Raw genomic sequence first — 24,531 nt, forward strand, 5'->3', positions numbered from 1 at the left:
GAATATCTATCTGTCAGTTTGACTAACATTTGTAGAGGATGTGACCAAACAGATGATTTGACTTATCTGCTGCAGCCAATGGAATCGACTTGAATTATTTCAGGGAATAAGACTAATTCTGTAAAAATTAAATCTCAGCTGTCAAACAGGACTGCTCCTTTTAAGTACAACACTGAATTAACAGGAAAGAAAGTAAGAGTCACCTGAGCAGCTGTAAGGGAGAGCTCAGTAAATCTTGGATGGCTTTTACAGGTAATAAGGACCCCTTTTTATTTTAATTCAAAATAACCAATGTACAGATTGATTATTTGCAGGTCCCATCATAAGCTGGGGATATATGCACACTACAGTGATAAAAAATAAATTTTTGTGCACATCCTCCCTTTGAATATAAACTGCATAGGAACTCCCTGAGTTGGCTTTTCTCAAAACAGAAACTTGTTAGATCCTGTTTGCTCTTTATAAAATGCAGAATTCTTATCTTACTTATTCCTGTGTTTTATGTGGTATTAAATAACATAGGAAACTCAGGATTTCTTCTAGCACTACATAAAGTAACCTCACAGTTTTAACATATACCATAAAGTTTAAAATGCATTTGATGGCTTAAGTATTCACAGGAGGAAAGCTCATTTACCTATCAGTTTTACAGCTCCAAGCAGGGCAGCACTGTGTAAAAGATACTTTGTCATTCCTTGCCCTTCATACCAGGCTGATTCCCCTACTGTTGGGGGACTAAGACCTGTGAGCTTTTGTGATGTACAAGGCCAGAGAAAACATAACATGGATGGAAGATGTTGACAATATCCTGTCCTACCAAACACTATTTACAGGTTTTAATTGCAGGATGTTATTTTGATAGCTCATTTCTTCCAAGACCTCATACCTTTTAATTTATGAAAATAAGAAATCATACTGACAAAAATTAGAAGTGAAGCAGAAAACCCCAAAAGACTCATTATAGTCCCCATAAAGATCACTATTTAACTTCAGCCCAAATCTGTAGGTTTTCTATAGGTCCATTTTAAAGATTTGTGCTGAAATTTAATAACCCTGAAGCATTTTTATTATTCACTGCATTTCATTAGAATTAGGGAAGACTAAAGGTCTAAAGTACAAGAGGTCTCACCCACAGCCACGTGTTCATAAAATCTGAGAGCTAGGAATTAAAACTATCATAGATAAGCGTTTTTCCCTCCATTTGCCTGTTTTTTGTGGTTTAGAAATGCTACTCCTGAATTTTGTGGCCCTCTCCTCCCCATCCATTAGACTCTAAATTGTGTCTGAAGAGGAGAACTGGAGGCACATACAGTAAAGATGACAAGTTGAGAGGAGAACAACATACTGGAAACAATGATGAGATAAGAAAATGAACAGTAACTGCAACAATACCAGTAACAAGAGTACAAAAAAAGGGAGATTCACACACAAAATGCTCACCCAGCCCAACCTGATGAGACTCAGCCAGTGGCACCCCACCCTCACTGCTCCTCTGTCTGCCATCCTTATTCCATGAGAAGAAACACCATTTGCAGAAGTGAGAGTGCTCTTTTCTTCCACTTCTGGCAATGACACATGATGGTTTTGAATAAAATTAGGTTCATAGCCATGCCCACACATCCCCAGGCTCTGTCCCTTCACAGCTACTGTGAAAACTTAGCCCTGTCCTTGGCTGAAATCAGGACACTGGTCCAGGCAAAACACTGTGGAGTTAGCAAACCCCATGCTTACAGTGGTAAGGACACAGAAGGAGCAATGAGTGGCAGCCAATCATTCAGTCCCACTTACCTCCCGCTTTCATGCCTCCAAGCAATGCTACACTGCTTATAAGGTACTTTAGATTTCCCCTGTCTTAACTTTGCTTTTTTTGACTACTAATTGTCTAAATTCCTCAGCACAAAGATGACTTTTTCTTAATCCTGATCATTGCACTGTGCTAAGAAATTATTGTGATGTGCCCTGTATGGAAAGTGGCTTTGGGTTGAAAATAATAATATCACGTTTGAATGATCAACAAGAGGGAAGAAACCCAACACCAGTAAAGGATATCACAACAGCAGGACACGATCTGACATCTGCAATTTGCAGGAGGGAGGGAGGGAGAGAGAGAGACAGAAAGAAAGACAGAAAGACAGAAAGACAGAAAGACAGAAAGACAGAAAGACAGAAAGACAGAAAGACAGAAAGACAGAAAGACAGAAAGACAGAAAGACAGAAAGAAAGAAAGAAAGAAAATGGGTTTTGAAAGATTATTGCCTTACTTTAATTAGTAATAAGGGTCTACAGATATGACAAGCTGCTGTTAGCTTAAGATAAGTCTCTATTAAATCATCAGTAGTGTACCTATTTCTGAAGCTGATATTTTCCAAATTTAATCTGCCATTGCTTCTCTTCTTGTCTGAGCCCTAAGAGGTTTTCCCTGACCTCTAAGTAGTTAGATTTGAGAAAAGAAATGTGGTACATACAAGTCTTGCAGTTTTTATTTATCAAATAATACAGGAGATTAGATACTTTGCATTAACCTTTATCTGTTCAGATTTAAAGATTTTTTTTTCTTCCTGAATGTGTTTTGCTGAAACATAAAGATTTTTGATTATATTTAACAAGCATTACTTGGAGTGTATCTACAAGATTTGTATACAATGTCATTGCAACTTTAAAAGTTAAAGAGTAAGCTCATGTCTTATTCTCTTAAAATTACTGTCACTTCCTCATATGGCAGGTCTTAATATTTCAAAATCCCATTTTATTTTGTAGCAACAATCATTGCAGAGAGTGTTGGGAGCAATAGAAAGAAAATCTGCTTGTGAAATCTCTTTCCAACAGTTTTTATTCACAATTCATCTGTACAGTTGTAGTATGTATCTTCTTGTCTTGCCCTCAGTGTGGTCTTTTTCGTTTGTCTTTGTACCATAATTCTCAGCCTGGGTCAAAAAGATTCATGTGTCAAGAGATTTAGGAAAAAAATAGTCTTCAGATTGCTAGATGTGTAAAATTTATGTATAGTTGCATAAGATGTATGTAAATCTTTTTAAACTACATTGCATTTTTAAAAGTAGAAAGAATATAAAAAATCTTTATTGTGCAATATATTTTATTTCATCATGTTCGTATACCAAGATAATCTTGGTACATTCCTGTGTTCCATCTTTAAATAATTGTACCTTTCCATGTAAAGTGAGAAGTCAATTAACTTCCTTATTCAATTTTAACCATCTCAGTTTTCAGACCCAAACACCTGTGTCTTGGCAGGCTGACAGGACAGGACATCTGCGAATGGGTCTCTTACACCTTTGTCTCCAGTTATGTTCAGCCAAATGAGGAAGCTTCTTTATTTATTGACAAGACTCCTTAATATACATGGAGCAACTGTTGTTTAAAGTTATTTTATAAATTTAGGTCAGCTTAAAACTAATTACACTACCTCCATTCTCCTCTCTTCATATACGTTCATGGAAATTACCCAACAGTTTATTTTTCCACTAAGAACGTATCTCATTTTCACCCTGCTTGTAATTGTGACTTATTCTCCTTTTTTTCCTAGCCTTACCTTCAGAGCTAGTACATTATTTCTTATGACCTGGTGTTTGCCTTGCAGTGTCTTTTGACTTTTTGACTGCATTTTAATCTTAATTTCTCAGACTGTGGCTGTAAAAACCTTCCAGTATCCTCTTAAAAGCTTTCCAGCTCTTGATCACTTAAGGAATCCTGTTATGCATTTGCTTCATACTCAATTACTGAAATAACCCTAATTTGAACATGGGTAATCAGATTTGTTTGTGGGCCTTCATATAAGGTCATAACAGTTTCTTGCACTTACCCTTTTGCTTCATAAGTGCCTCTTTTAACACACAGAAATATTGTTGTTTTTACCCTCATGTCCTCAGGGCTTTCAAAGACAGGATGGATGATTTTTTTAGGAATATAGGTCTTTTGCCAAATGGGATCGTCAAAAGTTGTCAGGTTAAAAAAGATACTATTGGATTAATTTGTTATCATATGTGAGGTGATGAACTAGTCTTCCAATTGCATTTTTGTTATTGACTGTTTGGAAGTTTAATGCTGTGGAAGGATAGTTGAGAAGACAGGAGTTCCTTCTTTGCTAGAAGGTCTTTCTTGGAATGCAAAGGGCAGATACTGTGCATACTTCTGATGATTATACTGATAAACTGGAAGACAGACCATAGAATACACTGAACATTTTAGAGGAGATGGAAGGGAATTGTTTTGATATTTTTAAGAAAATTACTAATTAGTTTTTATTTCTGATAGCTGGCAAAGTTTCTGTTTATTCATTTTGCACATCCTCAAATCCTTTTTATAGCCCTGGCCTGGACTGCCATGCTCCATTTGTGATCCTCTTTCAAGAGAGATCGAAAAACTCAAAATATTGCTTGATCTCAGTTCACCTCTGTGTGTAGCACATCTGAACCAAAATAAGTATGAGGAAATAGAAAGTTCTAGCTCTAACTTCAGATTGCCTTTGCACTTGAGAGTTTCCTGGCATTGTTTGTATGATAGTGACTTTTATGATCTTATAACCAACAGCAAGACATTTATTACATAATAAAAGTGAACAAGATAAAAATAAAATCCATCAATCTTTGGTTATTACCTGCAAAAGAAAATTAAAATATCAATCTTAATGCGAAAGATGTATTAAAGTTTTAAAGGTGCTGTATACTCCTAAATGATTTTCATAGCTTTCAATCCAATACAGTTTTGTACATCCTTAGAGATGGGCAGACACAGCTGGGTAAATGCTTGTAAAACAAGAAAGCTGAGTCATTCAAAAGTGTTACAATCTAAGCATTTTATCTAGCAAATATTGCAATGTTTCATGTGTGCACAAATACAGAAAGTAACATGCAACAGGAAAGAAATTTCTTCTGATCTTGGGACTGGATAAAAATAAGATAGCAAGACTAAACATGACAGCTTTATTTCTGTCACCCAGTAAGGCTGGGTGGGTTTTTTTGCTTGGATTATTTTAAGAAAAAAAATTTCAACAAAAACAGTCTGAGCAAAAAAGTTGCCAGCAGATAAATAGAGAACCGTGTTGAATGCTGCAATAAGTAAACCCTTGAACATTGCATTTGACACTTTTTAGTGTAAATATGGCTTAATTATCAGGTATTCCGTCAAGCTGCACTTTGTATGTTTTTGTTTCTGAGTAAACTCGTCCTTCCTCTAGTGTAAACATAGTGAAATTCATTAACTTTTGATTAAATAATTTTTAAGAAAGATGTAAGTTTGTTATTGGTAACCTGCACACTAAAGATTTCACAAGTTAGTTGTGTCTGTGTGGGTGTATGTGCACATGTGCAAATGACAAACAATTGGCTACTACCCTTCTAGTAGTAGATTCTGATCATGATTATTTGTAACTCGAGAAAAATTTCCTCAAAATTGGAGAGAATAAAGGTGAAAATTCTGTGCATGATTTACCTTTAATGTTTCTGTTAGCTCTTCCAGTCTAATGTTGAACTGAAAGTTAAGATTTGGAAAAGATACTAAGTTTGTTGAGTAGAAACTTCAGTTTCAATGCCACTCTTGCAAGGAAATGGAGCTGTCTTTACCTCCTATTTGTGATCTTATTGTGCTCTCTTTATAGGAGCAATTATACATACATACATATATATATATATATATAGTAATTACCTTCCTCAAAACCTGTTTTCTTCTTCTGAAGCTGTAAATACAGTTGAATATATGTCTTCTATTTATGCATGAAATGACAAAATGCAACTCTTACTGTAGCCATGTGGACAGGGTATCATGGGCTGTGGCTCACACTGAAAATCTTGACATATACCCTGAAATTTTCTGAAACCCTGATTTTCTCCACAGAGCTTCTGAAGTCCCTCCCAGTGTTGTAATTCCAAAGTTATCATTAGTATCAAAGGAGTATCTCACTTCCTCCTAACTTATGCTTATTCCTTTTTGTGTAGTTTTGCCTGTGGCCACCAATTTAAGGTAATGTCAGAAAACACTCTGGGGACTGTAGTAGATGGACTAAGGACCAGCAAAAAGTCAGCAAGTTTACATTTGGCTAAACCTAAGTGCAACATGGAAAACTTTTTCAGCTCTTTCAGTAGCAGGAAAAATAACAAATGCAATACATCCTTGTAAAGTCATGTGAAGATATTGAAATAAATGTAGGAAAAACATTTACTTAGTTCCTTTTCTTTCTTGTTTCCCCTTCCTATTTTTCTAATTGGCACTAAGCTGCTTTCTGAATTGTTGCTGTCAAGTTCCAACTACTGTGTGTGGCCTATATAAGCTGAGCAAGTGGTTCACAGAAGGGTGAAACTGACATAATTTTAACTGACATAAGCAGTTTGAGCTTTTTGCTGCTAAAGCCTCTAGGCGATCTTTGCAATCTAGTTGATGATTGTGACATCTGAGACAAAAAAGAAATCTGTTATTTCTCCTGAAAATTATAGTCAAATTGAGCTTCTGAATACTAACTTCAGCAAAGGTTGGGAAGTTAATTTTTATAGTTTTATAACTGGTTTGAAATCCAGATGTCTTATTCACTTAACAGTTAATAGGATTTGGGCTGCCAGAGACCTCAAATCCTTCAGGACTTATCAGAACATATCTCAAATTCTCAAACTAAAATGGAAGAAAAGATCTTACCAAATCAGGACATAGCATTGCCAGTGTCACGATGCCATGAAGGGGCATTGGCAGTGGCACTGCTTGAAGTGAACACGTGAAAAACTTTAGGTATTGTTTATTGCTTATTTAAAGACTCTTCCATTCCAGTGTGGAGACCATAGTAAGAAAACTTGGGTGAAAAAGTCTTTCAAAAGTTTATTCAGTCCAGTGACAGCTACCATTTATATTTATTTTTTTTCATTATCAACCACTGCTGTTTAATTTTAGGGGTTTCTCTGGTAGGATAAATCAGAAAAAGGTAGATGATGAAGTCTAATATATAGGAAAAAAAGAAAGGAAACTCTTCATAAGTGAAAGTAAAGGATTACTATGTTTAACGTGCTGTCAATATTTTTTTCAAGTGGCCTCTGTTGCAAATAAATAAAGTTTAGCCTTAAAAAGAGTATTGAAAATGTTGTATAAATAAATAATCTGATACACACCATTTCAGAATGAGTAATTTATTAAATATGAGTTTATTTAATAATCTTTAATTGAAAATTCATATTTCACTAAGCTTCCATTTTTCTACTGTTTTTTACAGTCCTGCTATATTGTGGCTTTTTGTTTCTGTCTCATAATAAATATTAGCATTACATTTATAGATTGTAATGTTTGGAATGCTTTTCCAAAAAAAAAAAAAAAAAGAAAATTAGCATGCATAGTTTGTTTGAATAGGAAGTTAAACCTTTGGCATTTTAGATCATTAATTTTTTCATTATGTATTTTGATCATGCACATTTGTTTCTTCTGTCCAGGAAGATAGAGGTAATGTGTGAGGAAGGCCTATCTTTTTGCTTAATTTTATGAATAAATCTTAGTTAATATAAAGTGGTACAGATTGATCTGTGGTAGGAAGTGAAGTCTACACAGGTTTTTATGTCTGTCAGAATGGTGAAGATAGACACGCCACTTGAGAAGAAAATTGGAGAAAGACATCCTGGGCTATCCACTGTGCATATTTTTCCTAAGACTAAATATCAAGTCTACACAGATTTTTCTTCAAACACTGGAATTACTTTTTTTTTCCAAAATTGGAAAGGCCTTGAGTGAAAAAAAAATAAAAAATGAAGCATGGTGAGAGCACTCTAACATTAGTTCTATATAAAAAATCCATTATCTTAAGTGCTTCAGTGTAGTATAGTTTATAATAGTTCTCAATACACAGCTAACATCAAAGTAATGAATCAAGAGCCTGTTACTGCAATCTTATTGACAGTAGACCTCAGTAACTCTACAGACAAATATGGATCTTTTACTGGAAGTTTGGCAGTGAATTTAAAGCTTGATGGATGCCTATGATAGCTTTGGACAGCTAGAATCCTCATAATCCAAAGATTAAACTATTTTGTTCACTGTTAGGAACCTTCAAAGGCTAATTCATCTTAGGTCCAGACTAGAAACAGTAAAGTCTGTGCAGATGGAACTCTGTGTCTATCTTAATATACTTCAGTCAAAATTTTAGAAAAGCACATAAATAATGTAGTTGAATGCTTGATCTTGAAAAGTGGTGAAGTCCTGTGAACTATTACATGTATTATTGAGTATAGCTGTCATTCTCAGATCACTCATTTTTCACTGGGTTTCAGGAGGTTGTGGTAAAGTGCGTGCAAATTTCAGGATGCCAAGTACCATTTTCTCTGGAGTTCTTGACAGAGGAAGTGGTAAGAAGATGCAGGTAAACATCATATTTTAGGAGACTTTTCAGAGATACAAGACTGACTTGGTGCAATACAGTTTCAGCAGTTGGTCAGTGACAGTTGTTATTTATATGGCAGATGTAGATTTTTTGTGATGTGTTTCCTTGGGAATGCAGTCTACCAGGATTCATAGTAGCTTTGAATAATGCATTTTTTTTTTTTCTGATAGAACACCCTCTCATAAAAATAAAAGCTGGCTTTTGGATTGTATAAATTTTTGCTGCATGCATCAGATTTTTTCATGAAACTACTTCAATTTACAGTTCTTTGTAAAAATATTTTGATTAGAAAATAACAAAGATTTTTTTCTCAAAGCCAAGTATTCTCCTGTATCAAAGGAGTTAAAAAATTTTTATTTGTTTTACTTGTACTGAACAAATGCCTGGGTTAACCTATCATGACTAAAACAGTGAACAGGGGAAAGTTTGAAAAGACAGAGGTAGCATTTTTTGTAGTCCTAAAAACATATAGCAGTATATGCTGTAGCTGGTAATAGATCATCATTTCCAGCTTTTTGTAATACAAATCAGTATTTTTATTTTATTCCAATTATTCTGATATCTTTATTTTATATGTAAGACTTTATTTTATCTGTAATGTTTCTGATATATGTGAATGAAGAAGCGACTTTTTTATCAATGCGAGCATATCCAGAGAAATACCTTATTCTGTTAAACCTGCTGAAACAGTACAAAATAAGCCAGGTATCATAATGTTTGTTTCTACCTTTGATAGCTGTTTGCAAAAAACTTTAATTAGTTTCCTTAATTCAAGAAATCTTAGATCTTTGATCTGCAATGAGTAGAAGACATGTCTAACTCCTCATTCATTAGTCTTGGGTGATTTTTGTTTTCTTGCTAGTGTTTGTAGAATATTTTGGTACTTTAATAAAAAAAAATATGTTTTAAGTGAAAGTGTTCTCTCTTCTAATATCTTTTTATGTTTCTTGGCCTTTTCAAAATTTTTTATAGCTTGACTTGTAAATTTAGTGTCATTACCATCATCTAAATGCTACCATGACTGAGTAATGAATTAAGGGCGTGCATTCACTAATTGAACTTACATGGTATAATGGGGCATAATTAATATTGATATATTGATATAATGCTTAAAAACTTTTTGAGGATATGCTTGTATTGAGTAATTAATCCTCTCAACAAGCAGGTTAGAGGCTGGCATGGCTAAGTTTCTTCTGCAGATGGGTATAGTAAGGAGAAAGAGGAATTAGAGAGTAAAAAAATTTGTTTATCAAACATGTGGCTTCTGAAATTATACCTGAATTATATGTGGCCACCATTTCTTTGATGCACATGTTTATATTGTGTGCTCTGTTCATGACCACTTTAGCTCTCTAGCTCTTCTCTAAGGGAAATTAAAGTTGTACTCCTTCAATGAAAGTAGTGGTGTTCCATTAAAAACTTTCAGAGAAGTTTGACACCCAAACCAATTTTTCTCCTCCCCTACACACATTTTTTGGTTTTTTGTAGGTGGAGGAGTGCCATCTTTAAGATGATAACTTGTTCAGACAACCACTTTCAAATATCTAATATTTACAAATGGTCATTAGTTTCTGCAATAAAAAAGAAGAAAATATGTCCATTCATATTTTCCCAATGTCACTGCTTAGTTATTTTAATATTTTCTGTTTCTTTTAATAAATATTGATTTAATTTACTTTCTAGAACCTGAACTAATGTGAAACTAAGAAGAAAATAAATTTTTTTTATATACTTGAGGCTTTAATTTACTGTCAGAGAACAGTTAATTATTGCATTCTTTTAAACTGCTATTTCACCACCTAAATGAAAACTGTACATAAAGGGCTTTCTACTGCCTGCACCCATAATTATGTTGTATGAATATCTTTGCAATATTGACAAGGTAGAATTAAATACAAATTTCTTTCACTCCATTCAAAGAAAAGCAGCAAGATATGTAGGACACTTTGCTTGAAAATAGATCTGTAAGGAACTCCACTGAAAGACTGTTAAACCAAGAACTGAGTTTGAAATTAACTTTGAAAATGATGGCATCTATTAAAAACTGAAATGTTTTGCACAAGAAGATTCCATAACCTAATTTCACCTTATTTGTATAACGAATCATGTTAAAAAAAACAAAACAAAACCAAAGCCAAATAGTCAGTTATAACTGTTGGACAAGTATTATTATTTCATTCTGCAAATTTTAACTGTATTTTATTTCATTCTTTCTTTTGACAGTATTACCTAGTCATACATGTGGCAACCCAGGAGAAATACCTAAAGGAGTGCTTCATGGAACCAGATTCAACATTGGAGATAAAATCCGATATAGCTGTATCTCTGGTTACATCCTAGAAGGCCACGCCATGTTGACATGTATTGTGAGTCCTGGGAATGGTGCATCGTGGGATTTTCCAGTTCCATTTTGCAGAGGTAAAAATGAAGACATGAAATATCTATTAAATACAAACAGCAGATTAAATAAATTTATTTTGAGGGTTTTTTCCCCTAAATTAAAGTGTACTCATCTCCCGTCTAAACATTGACACCATTTAAAACTCTAATAACTCAAGCAGTGACACTCCAGAGTTTGAATTCAGAGACAGATAATGATCTACTTATGTTTTTTCCTTTCTGTTTATGTGGGACACAGCTATATCAATATCATGACAGGACCTGGCCCCTGGCCAGGAAAAAAGCTTCAGTGATGTAAACTTTGAAGGGCGGTCCAGTCCCTTTGAATCCTACTCCTGCTCAGAGCATAGATAACTTCAAAGTTGTGTCAGATTGCTCAGGGTTTTGCCTAGTTGAAAATTTAATATCTCCATGGATGAAGATTGTAAAGTCTGTCTGGAAACCTGTTATGGTTCCCAGCTGCCCTTATTCTCACATCCAATTTAAGTAAGAATTTTACAGATTATGTCTACTTCCTCTTTTCTGGTTGTGGGTCTATGAAAAGATTCTGTTTCCATTCTGGTTCTTTCCTAAACTAAACAGTGCTATAAGATTTTCACATACCCTCCACTTGTACAGTCTGAAAAATCCTTTTCCTTCAGCCTCATGGCTCATACAATGTGTTCTTCACCATCCTGAAATTTTTGTGGCCATTCTCTGGGCTTGTTCTAGTCTGTCACTGTCAGTGTCTCTTTTGTGCTGAAGGACCCTGGGTTGGACAAAGCATTCTAGATGGGGCCTCCTAAGTGCCAAGCAGATGAACTCTCTTTAGCTGCTGGCTGTGCTCTTGCTCATGCAATCCATACGAGGTAAGCTTCAAACACCTGCAGAGGTGCACCATACACTCAGCTTGTGTTTCACCAGGATTTCAGGTCCTTTTGTCAGAGCTGCCACCTAGCAAATAATTCCTTTCTACATGGAATGATACTGTTCCAGGTATAGGACTTTTCCAGGTATATTGCAATTCTGTTTTGGAATTTCATGAGATTTCTGTTATTTTCCCAGCCTGTTAAATCCTGCCATAAGAGTCTGTCTGAATGGCAGTTCTACCCTTCAAAACATCATCCCATGACATCCTGCTTATCACTTCATAAATAAGTTGAAATCTACTCTGCTGAAGTCCAAGGTGTTGATTTTATAAATTGCCTTTCTCACTTCCCTCAAGATATTCAGCTAATGGTAACTGTGACTACAGCTGCTCTTAAATATGTTCTTTGCTCCTACATCAGGTTGGTCTGTCCTGTACGTGCATTAAAAAAAAGTGAAATCAGATATCTAGTGCATTGCTTGCCCTCTGCTATGCTGCCATCCCCAGAGATGCTGGGGTAGTTGAAGTCTCTGATGATAACCAGACCTTGTGTCTGGGAAACTTCTGGTACTTTAACAGTTTTGATCACTGCTCAATCAGATAACCTATAGCAGATACTCAACAATGACCTCCCTCTTGACTTTCCCTTCTCATTCTAGCCCACAGGAGCTTAAGAGCTCATTGCCTATAGTGCAGTAGAGAGAGCTCTGTTAATTCAAGATCCTACTTTGTGTAAGGTGCAGCCTTCTTTTTTTCCTGCATTAGAAAATCATAGATAGAGTCTGTGTCTATCCATTGGAGCCCTCCATTCAAGTGAACTCTCTCACCACAGTTCTGTGACCATATATGTGCACTTTCAGTTTGCCCAGTTTGTCCTGTGGAGCATGTTTTTTTCATACAGACACATCAAATGGCTTCATGTTGCTTTGTGAGAGGGAGAGAAACATTCACTGCCTTGTCCCCATGTCTTCTTCCCTGGGCCTGTTCTCCCATTTGCCTTTAGGTTTTGGCATTTGTCCATGACAAACTTAGTTTAGAGCTCTCTTCACTAGGTCAGCAGAACTCTTGCCCTGTTCAGCCAGGCAAATCCTATATCTCCCCTCCTGTCCTCATTCCTTGAAGGAGACTCTGTGGTCAAAGAGGCCAAAGCACCAGCTCCTTAATAAAGTGCTGGAATCTGATACTCCTACCTGAACTTTTCCCCTTGGACTGAGAACTTCTCTGGCCTCCTATGCTCTTCAGCCTTTTCTCATGCCCTGTGGGTACCCTTTTCTGCTACTCCTACCACTCTCTTGGCAGCATTATTGGTGCCCATGTGGGTGAGCAACAAAAGGAAGTTGTTTCATCCAGTAATGGTTACTTGTGAATAAGGGCTCTTGTATCGTAATTCCTCACTGCAAAGAAATATTTTATACTTTTCTGTGCTCCAAAAAAAATGCAAGGGTTGATAATCAAAAAACTTAAGAAATATTTTGGCTAGGTCTGTTTTTTGTATTTGATTTCATTCAGTACTCAACAGATAATTCTTCTACTAGTGCTTCAAAACAGAAAGAAACAAAAATTTTCTAACCATTCAGTGTCTGATTTTAAATGTTTGGTTTTGGCTTTTTTTGTCATTTTACTAAGGGGTAGCAAACAGGTGTCAGAAAAATATACATAAATTCATGGTATCATCAGTGTCTACTAAATATTTCTTGTATTTCTCCAGATACTGCCTGTTCTGGCTGTGTTTGCCTGCATACAAATATCTTTCACAAGACTGAAATTCTGTCCACGATTTGTAACTCATGAATTTAACCTTTTAATAAAAAAAATCAGGTGTTTTCCTAAACCTCCTGCAGACCTCACATGAAATCCAAACAATTCTGTGTACATTCTGACAAGAAATGAGGATAATAAAAGAAAGGTTATTTAACAGTTAACAGTTACTTAACAGTTATTTAAGTTATTTAAGTTATTTAACAGTTACATGAGCCGAGGCATTGCCTCAGTGAATTTTTAGAATTCATGTGGAATTTGGATTTGATGAGATATTTTAGGCATTCCTTGTTTTATTTCATTTTATCAGTCTGGAACACATGCCATGAGGCAGTCCTTTCCATTCACTATAACTTCAAGCAAGACATGTTCCCCGATTGTTTCTCTAAGAACCTTGATCTTTTCCATGAAAGCATCTTTTGTTACAGCTCTGTTTCCAGATGGTATTCTTCTTTCTTGTCATCATAAACTAATTTCATGACACACATTCAAGATAATATAACAGAGTTAAATAAAGCTCTGAGGCTTATATACTAAAATATCATAACAGCCTTGTTCTCTGTGGTACATTTCCCTACTTTTGCTGATGCCGAAAAAATACTACTTTCTGCAATTTTGTTGCATAATAACTCCAGAAACATTAAGAAGCTGGTGTCCCATAATTTAAGCGTTGTCTAACAGTATAACTGCTAGTTTTGCTAGAAGAATTCCTAGTGGATGACTAATTCTCCTGGAAGATGTAGACAGCGTTGACTCTTGTATTTTCCATTTTCTTTCTCTGGCTGCTGCTCAGTTTCAGAAGTTCCCCTTTTAAACTACAGCCATGGTGAGAGTGATGGAGCTGGACTGTGCTGGAAATTCAATAATGGCTTTGAATGAACAGAAATCAAATGAGTTAATGTCATTTTTTGAAAGTTTAGAGAATTTTACTGTCAAGATATTTTTTTTTTCCTGTTTTCTTTCAATAAAATACCTGGATCCCCCAAATAGGAAACAATCCCCAGAGAAAATTTCAAAGGTAAATCCTGAAGGATGAGATAATTATTAAAACCTAGTCATTTTTCCACAAGGTAAATAAGAGCAATGATGGAATTTTCAACTATTAAAAGAAAGCTGAGAAGTTTACCATGAGTTTCTGAAAAAAAAATAAAATTATATATTTCAAATATACTTACAAATTAGACTTTTGTATACTTACAAAAATATTCATAGAGAATCAATGGCCAACCTATATTCTGTTAATAATTTTTTCCTGGTGAATTAAAAAGTTCTTTGTTGTCTCACTCTCAGCTGCCATAATAGTGTCATCCAAAACATTTGCTTTCTTTGTCTTGAGGTTGAAATACTGTGCAGTACAATTCTGAAACATTTTGAAAGTTAATTTCATTCTCTTCTGTAGTTCCACTAATAGCTGATTTATGATATGTGACTACTTCTAAATGAACTTTGTATAATTAGGTTCTCAATTCTCAGTAATTTTGAGAATCCCTAGTTGATTATAGTTGCATGAGTCAAGATTTTTATGAAGCTAACATTAGGAATACAAATTGGATTAGTGATATTACAATGGTAAGCTTTATATAACAATAAAAATAGCTGTGAAGGGAGGAATATGTAATATATTATCATTAAAAACACATCCATCTATTGGAGGGAAAATAAAGAAAATAAAGTAAAGAAGATCTTATGTCAGAAAAGTCCAAAAGGAACAAGTAATAATTAATCAGGTTTCAGATTTAAGAACTATTGTTGGAGAAATATTGTAGTTAAAATACATATTTTTACATACATACACACACACACACACACACACACACACACGTCTATTTATATATATATAGAATCAAAAAAGGTATTCCTTAAAAAAGGATGAAAGAAAAAAGAGTCTGTGATTCACTTAGAGTAAAATAAACTGAATAGAGAGATGCTGAGCTGAAGTTTTTGAAAAAAAAAAATAGCAAAGAGAAAATGATGGTTTTGTTGTTATCCATACATTCTGAGGTAGTAAGCAATTCTGCTATAATTTCTTCTCAACCTCTGATGTTTAGACAGATACTGTTTTATAAGTTTGAGGAGAAAAGGATGTCCTGATCCCATATTTATTCACGTTTACAATTAAAATTTAAAAAGGAAAATAAAAAAAAAAATCCCATAATTTTGCTTACTCATGTTACAGTACATGATAAAGTGAGAATATTTTCCCTATATCCACCCTATAGTCTCTAATTTTTAGAGTGACTTAGTGCATTCCTGTCTGAGCAATTTTCCAGAATAATCTGATTTGGTGCAGTATTTACACTGAGATGAAATTTGGAAAAAGCCCTCATTGTAACTCATCAAATAACAACTCAGAGAAGTGTTTCAGGAAAAGCAGATAGGAAAGCAGATACTGTGTAATTTCTTACATGGTAGTGAAGGACTAATAGGTCACACCTGAGAGATTTAAGGACACAGATCCAAGTAGTTTTATATATCTGTATGTGTGTGTTTGTGTGTTTATGCATATACATATATTTACACACATGTATATCTATGTTTAGATCCTATGGTTCCAGCATGTGTCAGTACCTATGGAGGGAACCTGATAAAAAATGAAAAGATGCCAGTTCAAAGCTTGATCTGTGAAATAGGAGGCCTGGAAGTTTGGAACAAGTTAAAAAATGGGATGATCAGCACAATGAAAACATAACAGGTGTCCAGAATGATGCAGTAAAGTCAAAGAATGGAAAAAGAAAAACTTTAGCCTGACCATGAGCAAAGTTAAGATCAGAGAAAGTTTTTTTATTAAAAATGAAAAACAAACCAGACACAGTCATAAAAAAATGAAGGATTTGATAAATGCTCATAGAGTTCTGGGAATAATTGGATTAAATTTCCTAATTAGTAAAAAAAAAAAAAAAAAAAGTGAAATTTTCAATGATCATTAATTTGGTTTCAAAGAATTCAGCCTTTTCTTTTTTTGCTTCAAAATTAGGATTTAATTTGTTGTAGGCTGCTCTTTTAAGGGATCATTATTAGCTTCAAAAACATTCTGAAGTGAAGAATAATCATATCACTAGAAAACAGTTTAGGATACTTAACTGAAAAATGCAATAATATTTACAATATCCTGAAGACTGATATTTTATTTTTTTGTGAGAGAGAGTATGAGATTACTGCTGATTAATTTGTGGACATCTTCATTTAACTCTCTTCTCTTAAAACCATGTTTTTGCATTAAAAAATGTATTAGAGTTGGGTTTTGATTTTAAGTTTGCTTAAGTTTTCTTCCAGGGTAGCAAATAATTAGTCCATCCCTATTTCTGTATTATTTGAAATATGAAACTTCTTTGAATAATAGATCAGATATCCTGTCTAGAGTAGATGGAGATGAAATAGGACTTTATAATGTAACATATCAAGTATAACATAACAAACCAATATGATAGAATAAATAAAAGTAAATAAATATAAAAAAATATTTACAAAATAAAAACAACCAGGGCAAGATTACCCATCTGAGTCCAGTATTGTCAGGGCCTGTAAATGTGGAATGACCCACTGGGGTCTACTTGGATCAAGCTCACTGGAATCTCAAAGCTAAAATTTTCATAGTGCTGCAGCTGGAATGGTTGTCCATAGGTACCCAAACAAATTGCAACAATTTGTGTGTTATTATTTTGTAAATACTATTAGTTTAATGTGAGGAACATCATTATTTAATATATGCAAAATAGATTCTGTTTTGCTAAACCACAACAATTTCTGAAATTTTAACCAACCCCCCCCAGCCCAAAATTCTACTTAGAGAGCAATCCAAATTATTTTGAAGTGCCCTCTTACAACCATGTAGATAGAAATAAAATTAATCTTAGATGAATGTTCTAATGAGTATTTAATTTATGTGAAGTTGCTCAACAGCTAGAGAAAAAATTGAGAAAGGGAGGCAAACTGATTAGAGCACTTAGGTGAGATTCAATACATCTGGATTCAAGTGATGGTAGAATAAAACCCAAGCAAGTTCTAGCAAGTTTCTATTTTTTACAACACAGAAAAGAAGCAGGAGTATTTGCTTTAACCTATTCAAAATAAGCCTGTAAAAACCTAAAATAGTAAAGAAGATAAGGAAGTAGAGCTGTATATTTTGATGGTTAAATAGCTGTCTGCCTGTTGGAATTAAATTAGATGAATGAGCTATCAGATGAATGCATAATGCTACACCATTGTAACACTTTGTGATGTGTTTGGTCATTCTGAAGCTGCAGTTTAGCAGCTTGACAGTTGCCAATGACATGCTAAAATTTATTTTTAAACTTTTCATTGGTATACTGAGGCTTGTTTTTATGTTGTTGTCAGTAAGACATTTTAAAATTATAATTTTGAAGTCCTGTTTTGGAAAAGCTGTTACCAAACTCCTCGTACTCCAGGCTGAGCAAGCCAAGCGACCTCAGCCACATCTCCTGAGTGTTGCCCTCAAGATCTCCTCTGCACACACTGATCATTTGATGTCCTTCATATATTGAGACATCCAGAACTGCACACTGTACCTGAGGTGGGGACATTCCAGAGCTATAAAGGGACAGTCCCCCTTGCCTGGCTGGCCATGCTGGGCCTGATGGCCCCAGGACAGGCTTGTCCCTCCTGGCTGCCAGGACACTGCTGGCTCACGTTCAACTTGCCAGCAGCCCAAGGCCCCAGATCTTTCTACATGGATGTGCTCTCCAGCCTCGATAAAGAAATAACTGTTCAGAGGAGCTTTTAATAAAGCTTGCTAAATAATTTAGGCCTATGGTTCATTTAGAACCCTCTAAAGCTGCAATTTTCTTTAATTGATAAGACTTATAAAATGTGACTCAAATTGACAATATGCAATTTGATGACGATTCATAAAATATCACTCGTTTTTAATTGCACCTATGCAATTGCTAGTGATAGATAAGGAAATGACTACTAATTACATAAGAAAAAACTTTATTACTGTGAATTTTGTACTTTAAATCACCACATAAAATGTTTTTATTACTTATGTTCCAAGAGTAGTGTAGTAATGTGATTTATCACACGCAGAACTTTAAATATAAACTTCAAGTGGAAAAGCCAATTCAAATATGTGAATTCAAATTCTAAATTAATTCTGAAATATTCTAAGTAAATTTTTGATGGTTAGGTTAGTATTAGGGGTTTTTACTTTGTTTTGTTTTTATAATGCAATAATTTATTTTTTTTTTTGCCTAAACATTTTATTATGTGGTATATTAAAAAAAAGCCACATAGAATGCAGAACATTGCACTCTGGAAAGAATTTAAGTGGTGAGGAGAGATAAGTCCTGTAAAAATGATTGAGTGTTCAAAAGATACCTAAACCAATTCAAATGAAGTTTTCTAAGATACTTGTTTTGCTCTTACTTCATCCTTGACTATCTGCTCATCAAGGCTTGCATCTCACTTGTAGCAAGATTCATTTATGCAAAACACAGCTTACTAAAATTGTCAGATTATTATTTTTGGTGAAATTACTCTTTCTAGCTTGAAGTAAAATGAAAGGTTTTTCACTGACTTCCATAGTGGTACTTTTAATTTTTTGCATGCATAAACTTGATGGATATGTTTATCTGTTTTATCTAAGCTACACATCTATACAGTATACATGTTTTTTGTCAAGTGGTGCCAGCCATATGTTTTTGTATGTGTACTTTATATGAGATGCATTTTCTCTAAATTCAGAGCACTTAATTCCTGACTACTGAGAGATCCAAATGTTTGTAGCTTTATACTTCAAGTAGTCATTTATGCTGATACAAACAGCACTTTGTGCAGTTGCTTACAATTTGAAAATAACCATAAGTGTTTGGAATTAATTACTTGCAGATTTTAAAATGCAGTTTGTAAATCGTGTAGAGTTTGAATTCATGAAGCCTCAGGCACTATCTGCTATCAAATTACTGCGAGCATAGTGATGCACTAAGATTCCTGAGCACTATCTCAAACTATCTTTCTCAAAACCATGACATAAAGAATGCCATGGCTAAAAATGATGATCAGTCCAAGAAGGCCAACTCACTCTGGGACCAGCTGTGTAAGACCAGACAGTTTCTGTCCTACCCTCTGAGCAGTGCAGCCACATCCTGCTTGCCTGCACTCACTTAAGCAATGCATTATGCTTTACTATTTAACAGTCTGGTTGCCTTAGCCTGTGTGCCACTTGTGATGAAGGAAATTCCCAGAGCATATCCACATATGTCAGAGAGAAAATATTCTCTGGTTCAGGCTGCTTTCTGTGGTCTTACCTAGCTGACTAATGTTCTCTTTCCAATTCTGTGTTAGCTTGACTTCTTGCAAATCTCTTCAGAATGGTGTTGTGAATAGATTAAAGGGCTATGCATCCCTTTGGGCAGATAGCTGTAGTAGTCTGAGTTCCTTTGGCTCTCACTGGTAATGCACAGTGTATAAATTTAGATTTTTTGCATGTGCTTGCCAGTAATAATAAACTACATTTCAGCTGTAAAATTCTGAGCTTTAGAGCCCAAAGATTATTCAAGAGCTGTGTAGCAGGAACAGTGAGGAGTATAGTATTTACCACTAGCATGTTACTTAATGTCAGTATAAACACAGTGGGAGATGATATAATTGAGGATGCTGTCATAACAAAATTTAACAGCAGCAGCTAATACCAAAGAGAAATGGCTGACTTAGGATTTTGCTCATCTTGCTGGTTACCCTGCATGGGAAAAGTCTGCTTGCTGGCTTTCAAGAATACAGGTGGAACTGTTATGTGTTCAAAACTGAAACTTGAAAGTGTAGGTACAAGAAGTTAACTTGTTTTTCTTTTCTGCATTGGATGATGATCTGTAATTAAGTGCTAGAAAGTTATTTAAAAAAAATGAAAAAAGAAAAACTACAACAACAACAAAAAAAAAACCAACAAAACACACACACACACACACACACACACACACACAAAAACATTAGGAAAAAAGAGTCATTTTATATATCATTCAGTAACAAAACTTAATTCTCCTTTCTGATTTATTATAGATTTACAGTAGTTTTCAAATTATTTTAATCTTTGAATGTATTATGCACCAGGAAATTCTACTGGATTCTCAGCTTTATCCATGATTCTTTAATTTTCACTTCCTTTCCCCCTTTCATTCCTCAGAGGCACAATGGTCATTTCAATATGCATGGTATAAAAAGCCAGAAATTGAGGAAGAAATCACAGAAGTGGCCTGATTTCACCAACAAAAAGAAATCTTTTAAGAAAGTCAATCTATTCTAGCTCTATTCCTTCATTTTCAAAAAGAAAAAACACATAAATATCAGGATCTAGAAAGTAAGATATGAAATTTATTGAGAAGACATGATCTTCTCTGAAAAATTTCTGTGCCAAGAAATTAAATCAATAAGGCTTTGGTAGCCAAGGTTATGTCACATTTGTTTATGTCAAAATTTATTTTGCATGTAGAAACATAAAGATAGGTACCTGTTTGAATCATTCAGCAGCTTTCTCTCTTCTTTTTAGTCAAATTAATGCTCTATACATTACTTAAGCATTAAAGAAACTATTCTGTTTCTGCCTCACTTGCAAATTTTCCTTTTATTTCAGTCACTTATTGGCTATTTAGCCCCTTTTAATAGTCTCCTTTTTTTAATGTCCAGACCCAGTATTCTTCTTCCTTTGATTTATAAATCCTTTTTCCTTCAAATTCTCCTTTAAAACACATTTTCATTGACAGGCTTTCAATTATGATTGAGAAAAGCAGCTCTACTCCTACCCCTTTCTGTTGTCTTAATTAGCTATTCAGTTATTATTCTAATTAGACTATAAGTTCCTTGTGTTATGCATCTTGCCAACCTATGTGTTTGTTAATCTCAATATGCACTTACAGTATGCAAATAATACCTAATGATAGTAGGAGTAAGTAAAGATGATAAAACAGATAAAAATAAAATGCTTGTCTTCTGATCCTTCTATGCAGAAACATTTTTAATTACTATTGCTTTGGCTTTCATAGTCACATTATCAAAGCCACCTGATGAATTTTTAATTTTTTATGTCAATGAATTGTATGGATGACATATTTTCTTGTGGGTTTTTAATTATATGTTTTAATATCAAATACTGCTGGTAGTCAGAAAGTTTTTAAAGCTTTCAATGAAATCTTACTGACCAAGGAAAATACAAGATATTTGCTAAATCCTTTGGCAAAATATTAAATAATATCCAAGATTTAGGAGAAAATTCCTATGTCTTTAATTTTAAAAAGTTGTTAATTATCATTAAAAATATATATTATTAACTGATGATGCATGAACCTTGGAAGGTCCATCTGTCAACAAAACCTTCTGAATTTGTCATCTGTAAACATTCTGATTCAGAACAAAGGAAAAAAACCCAGAAAGGCTACTATGATGTTATTAATGCCTCCTAGTTTAGGACAGCATTTAAACCGATATGAATTTTTTTTCAGGTTTTTTTTTTTTTTTGTTATAAGTGAAAGAAAATAATTATTCAGTATTTTTAGATTTTTATCACAAAGAGTCTAAATGTTTTTATGTGATTTTGTGCCCAGTTCTTTTTTAGGCTTCTTCTGTGCACACGTATGCAGAGCCAGGTTCTCCAAATCAGCTCATAATAGGTGTCCCTGCTGACCTTCATTCCTGCATAACTGGTCCTGCAGTGACACCAACAAGGAAAAAAAGCCAGAAAGCCCAAACAAAAAACCTCTGCTGCTTAAAGGCCAGATAATATTCCATTCCATTTGCCTGGATAATATTTTGTTTCTGTGTGTGCATATACTTAAGGGTCCTCAGTGGGTAGAGAAGAGCTGGATTTGCTATGGCAGAAACAAGGATGGTGACTCACTTGTTTGAAGTGAAGCCTCATTAGTAATTGATACTCTGTTCATCAGCTGAAGGAGCTTGTGGAGGGACACTACGTGGGACAAGTGGAACTATTTCAAGTCCACACTTCCCTTCTGAGTATGAGAATAATGCTGATTGCACCTGGACCATATTGGCTGAACCAGGAGACACCATTGCTTTGGTCTTTACTGACTTCCAGTTAGAGGAAGGATATGACTTCCTAGAGATCAGTGGAACAGAAGCACCATCAATATGGTAAGTCAGAGATCTTGCAAAGATCTCATTTCCTGTTTTTCTTTTTTTGGAGCCTATCTGAAAAGATATCAGAGGATATTTAAGATATTTTCTACCTGTTAGTAATAACCATTTTTTTCTGTGTTTTTTTGGTCCTTTTTACCCTCCAGAATGGGAAAAAATCCAGTTTGCTTCTGTTTCTTTCCACATCTTTGTCCTTCCTCTTATTTTCCTCCATCTACCAGAATTATATTTGTAATGTATCTTATCAGTGAGCATTTAATTAATGTTACATATTTGAACTTGGTATAAGAACATTTTCTGATGTTGTCTTGAAAGACTTATGGTATTGTATTTCAGCAATGAAAGTAGTGAGCAAAAGTCAGCCTGAGTAAGAAAGGAAAATATAGACAGCTAATACATGACATTCTAAATAGGCAGTGATTCAGTCTTACTACAAGTACACATGTATGCAAGCATTACTATCTGATGTTAGCTGATATTAAAACTGTTTGCTTAGTAATAGTAGGGATTAGTAATTGTAATACTTAATCTACATTCTCTGCCCTAAGTAAAAGATGGTAGTTCTGCCTGTGGGAATGGATTAAGTTGTGGAACAGTTTGTATTATGATTTCTTTGCAGCCTACATATGCAGGTTTTTCATCCTTTCCATCTCTGAGAATGTCCTGTGCTTGACATATGCTCCATCGCTATAAAATTTAGCCTAGAAAAATGTAGACCTTCTCACAGATAACTGATAGTTATTATCTTCAGAATGCCTTTCTAGAGATAGGAAGCAATCCCACTGTTATTTTAATGTCATAACAGGCTAGACAGTGCAATATATTAATTATTGTGAGGTTCTAGCAAGCATTTGATCTTTTGAATATCTATCAATAAAATCTATCAATAAAAATGTGGGGTAACTATACTTGGCACCTATGTAAAAACCTTTGGTTTGAAGACACGTAGATCTATGTAACTGATGCCAAGATGATTTTTTTGCCTTTTCTTTTATATACCTTATATATACCTTATATAACTTTTATGTATCCTCACTATTCTTAGTATGTGAATTTGTAATTCCTTAAGTCTGATAACTTAGCATAGCCCTAGTATTCTGTGAGGCCAGGAGACCAAACATCCTAAAGGCTTCACTGTAGGAGCCTGGAGGGCCCTGTGCTATTTTGGGAAACGAAAGTCCTCTCTAGAACATATCCTGTAGAGATTTGACCCATCCAGGGGGGAATTCCTCACATGGGGGAATAGCACACCATTCATCCAGGCCTCCCATTGGGGCATCCTTGTTAGAGATGCTAATTTGTAAGGTCTATAAATTGTATACACGTGTGCATATTGTGTGTGTGCATTGCGGCACATTCCACCTTGGTGAAATGATGCGCCTTAAGGATCCTTATTAAATACCAAGCTAAAAACCCTTTACCCCTTATCCATGTCTGACTCTCAGCTTTTTAAGACCAGGAAAAGGCATCATCATCACAAGATTACCCTCTAACATTTCCACATGAGTAAAAGTCGTGTCATGGCAGACAGTGAAGCAGCTTGATATCAAATTAAGTGCTCATGTCTGTCTGAGGTACACAGTCTAAGTACCCCCTTGCCTCTCACTCATGCACAGACATGCACAACAATCATCAATGACAAAGTCCTCTTCTTAGCACTTCTAAGGCTCAGAAGCTGAAATCTTGACGAGGAAGAACTAACACAATTTTGCTACAGTACATAAAAATATGTCCATTTGATTTTGTGTTAGAGACTCTACTAGACACTTTACAACATACCTGTGCTTTTGATTTCTGGTAATAGATGAAGAATATGAGCAGAAGGCATTGGAAACTTTCTGCATTGATCTCATGCAATATTGATCAGCTTTACATTGGAACAGAGATACAATAAGAATTTTATTTCTTCTAGAATTCAATATCAACTTTTTTTTTCTTTCTGTGGTATGCTAGAGATCATTTTTTAGCACTGATCACTAAAACCTGTATTATTTGTGTGTTCATAATAAATTAGCAACAATAAATATTGGATAATATTATAATTTGGGTTGGAAGCAACCTT

General features: G+C 34.6%; 1 protein-coding gene across 2 annotated transcripts in view; it reads left to right on the top strand.

Annotated features, from left to right (window-relative positions):
* Window positions 1-24,531, top strand: part of CSMD1 (CUB and Sushi multiple domains 1) — a 1,067,087-nt gene that overhangs the window by 540,589 nt on the left and 501,967 nt on the right. For both annotated transcript variants that reach the window (XM_015621308.3, XM_015621309.3), the window contains exons 4-5: window positions 10,586-10,780; window positions 22,259-22,466. In XM_015621308.3, the coding sequence (XP_015476794.1) occupies window positions 10,586-10,780; window positions 22,259-22,466 (403 nt within the window). The remainder of the gene's footprint in view (window positions 1-10,585; window positions 10,781-22,258; window positions 22,467-24,531) is intronic.

This window comes from Parus major, chromosome 3, assembly GCF_001522545.3.
Source record: "Parus major isolate Abel chromosome 3, Parus_major1.1, whole genome shotgun sequence".
NCBI lineage: Eukaryota > Metazoa > Chordata > Aves > Passeriformes > Paridae > Parus > Parus major.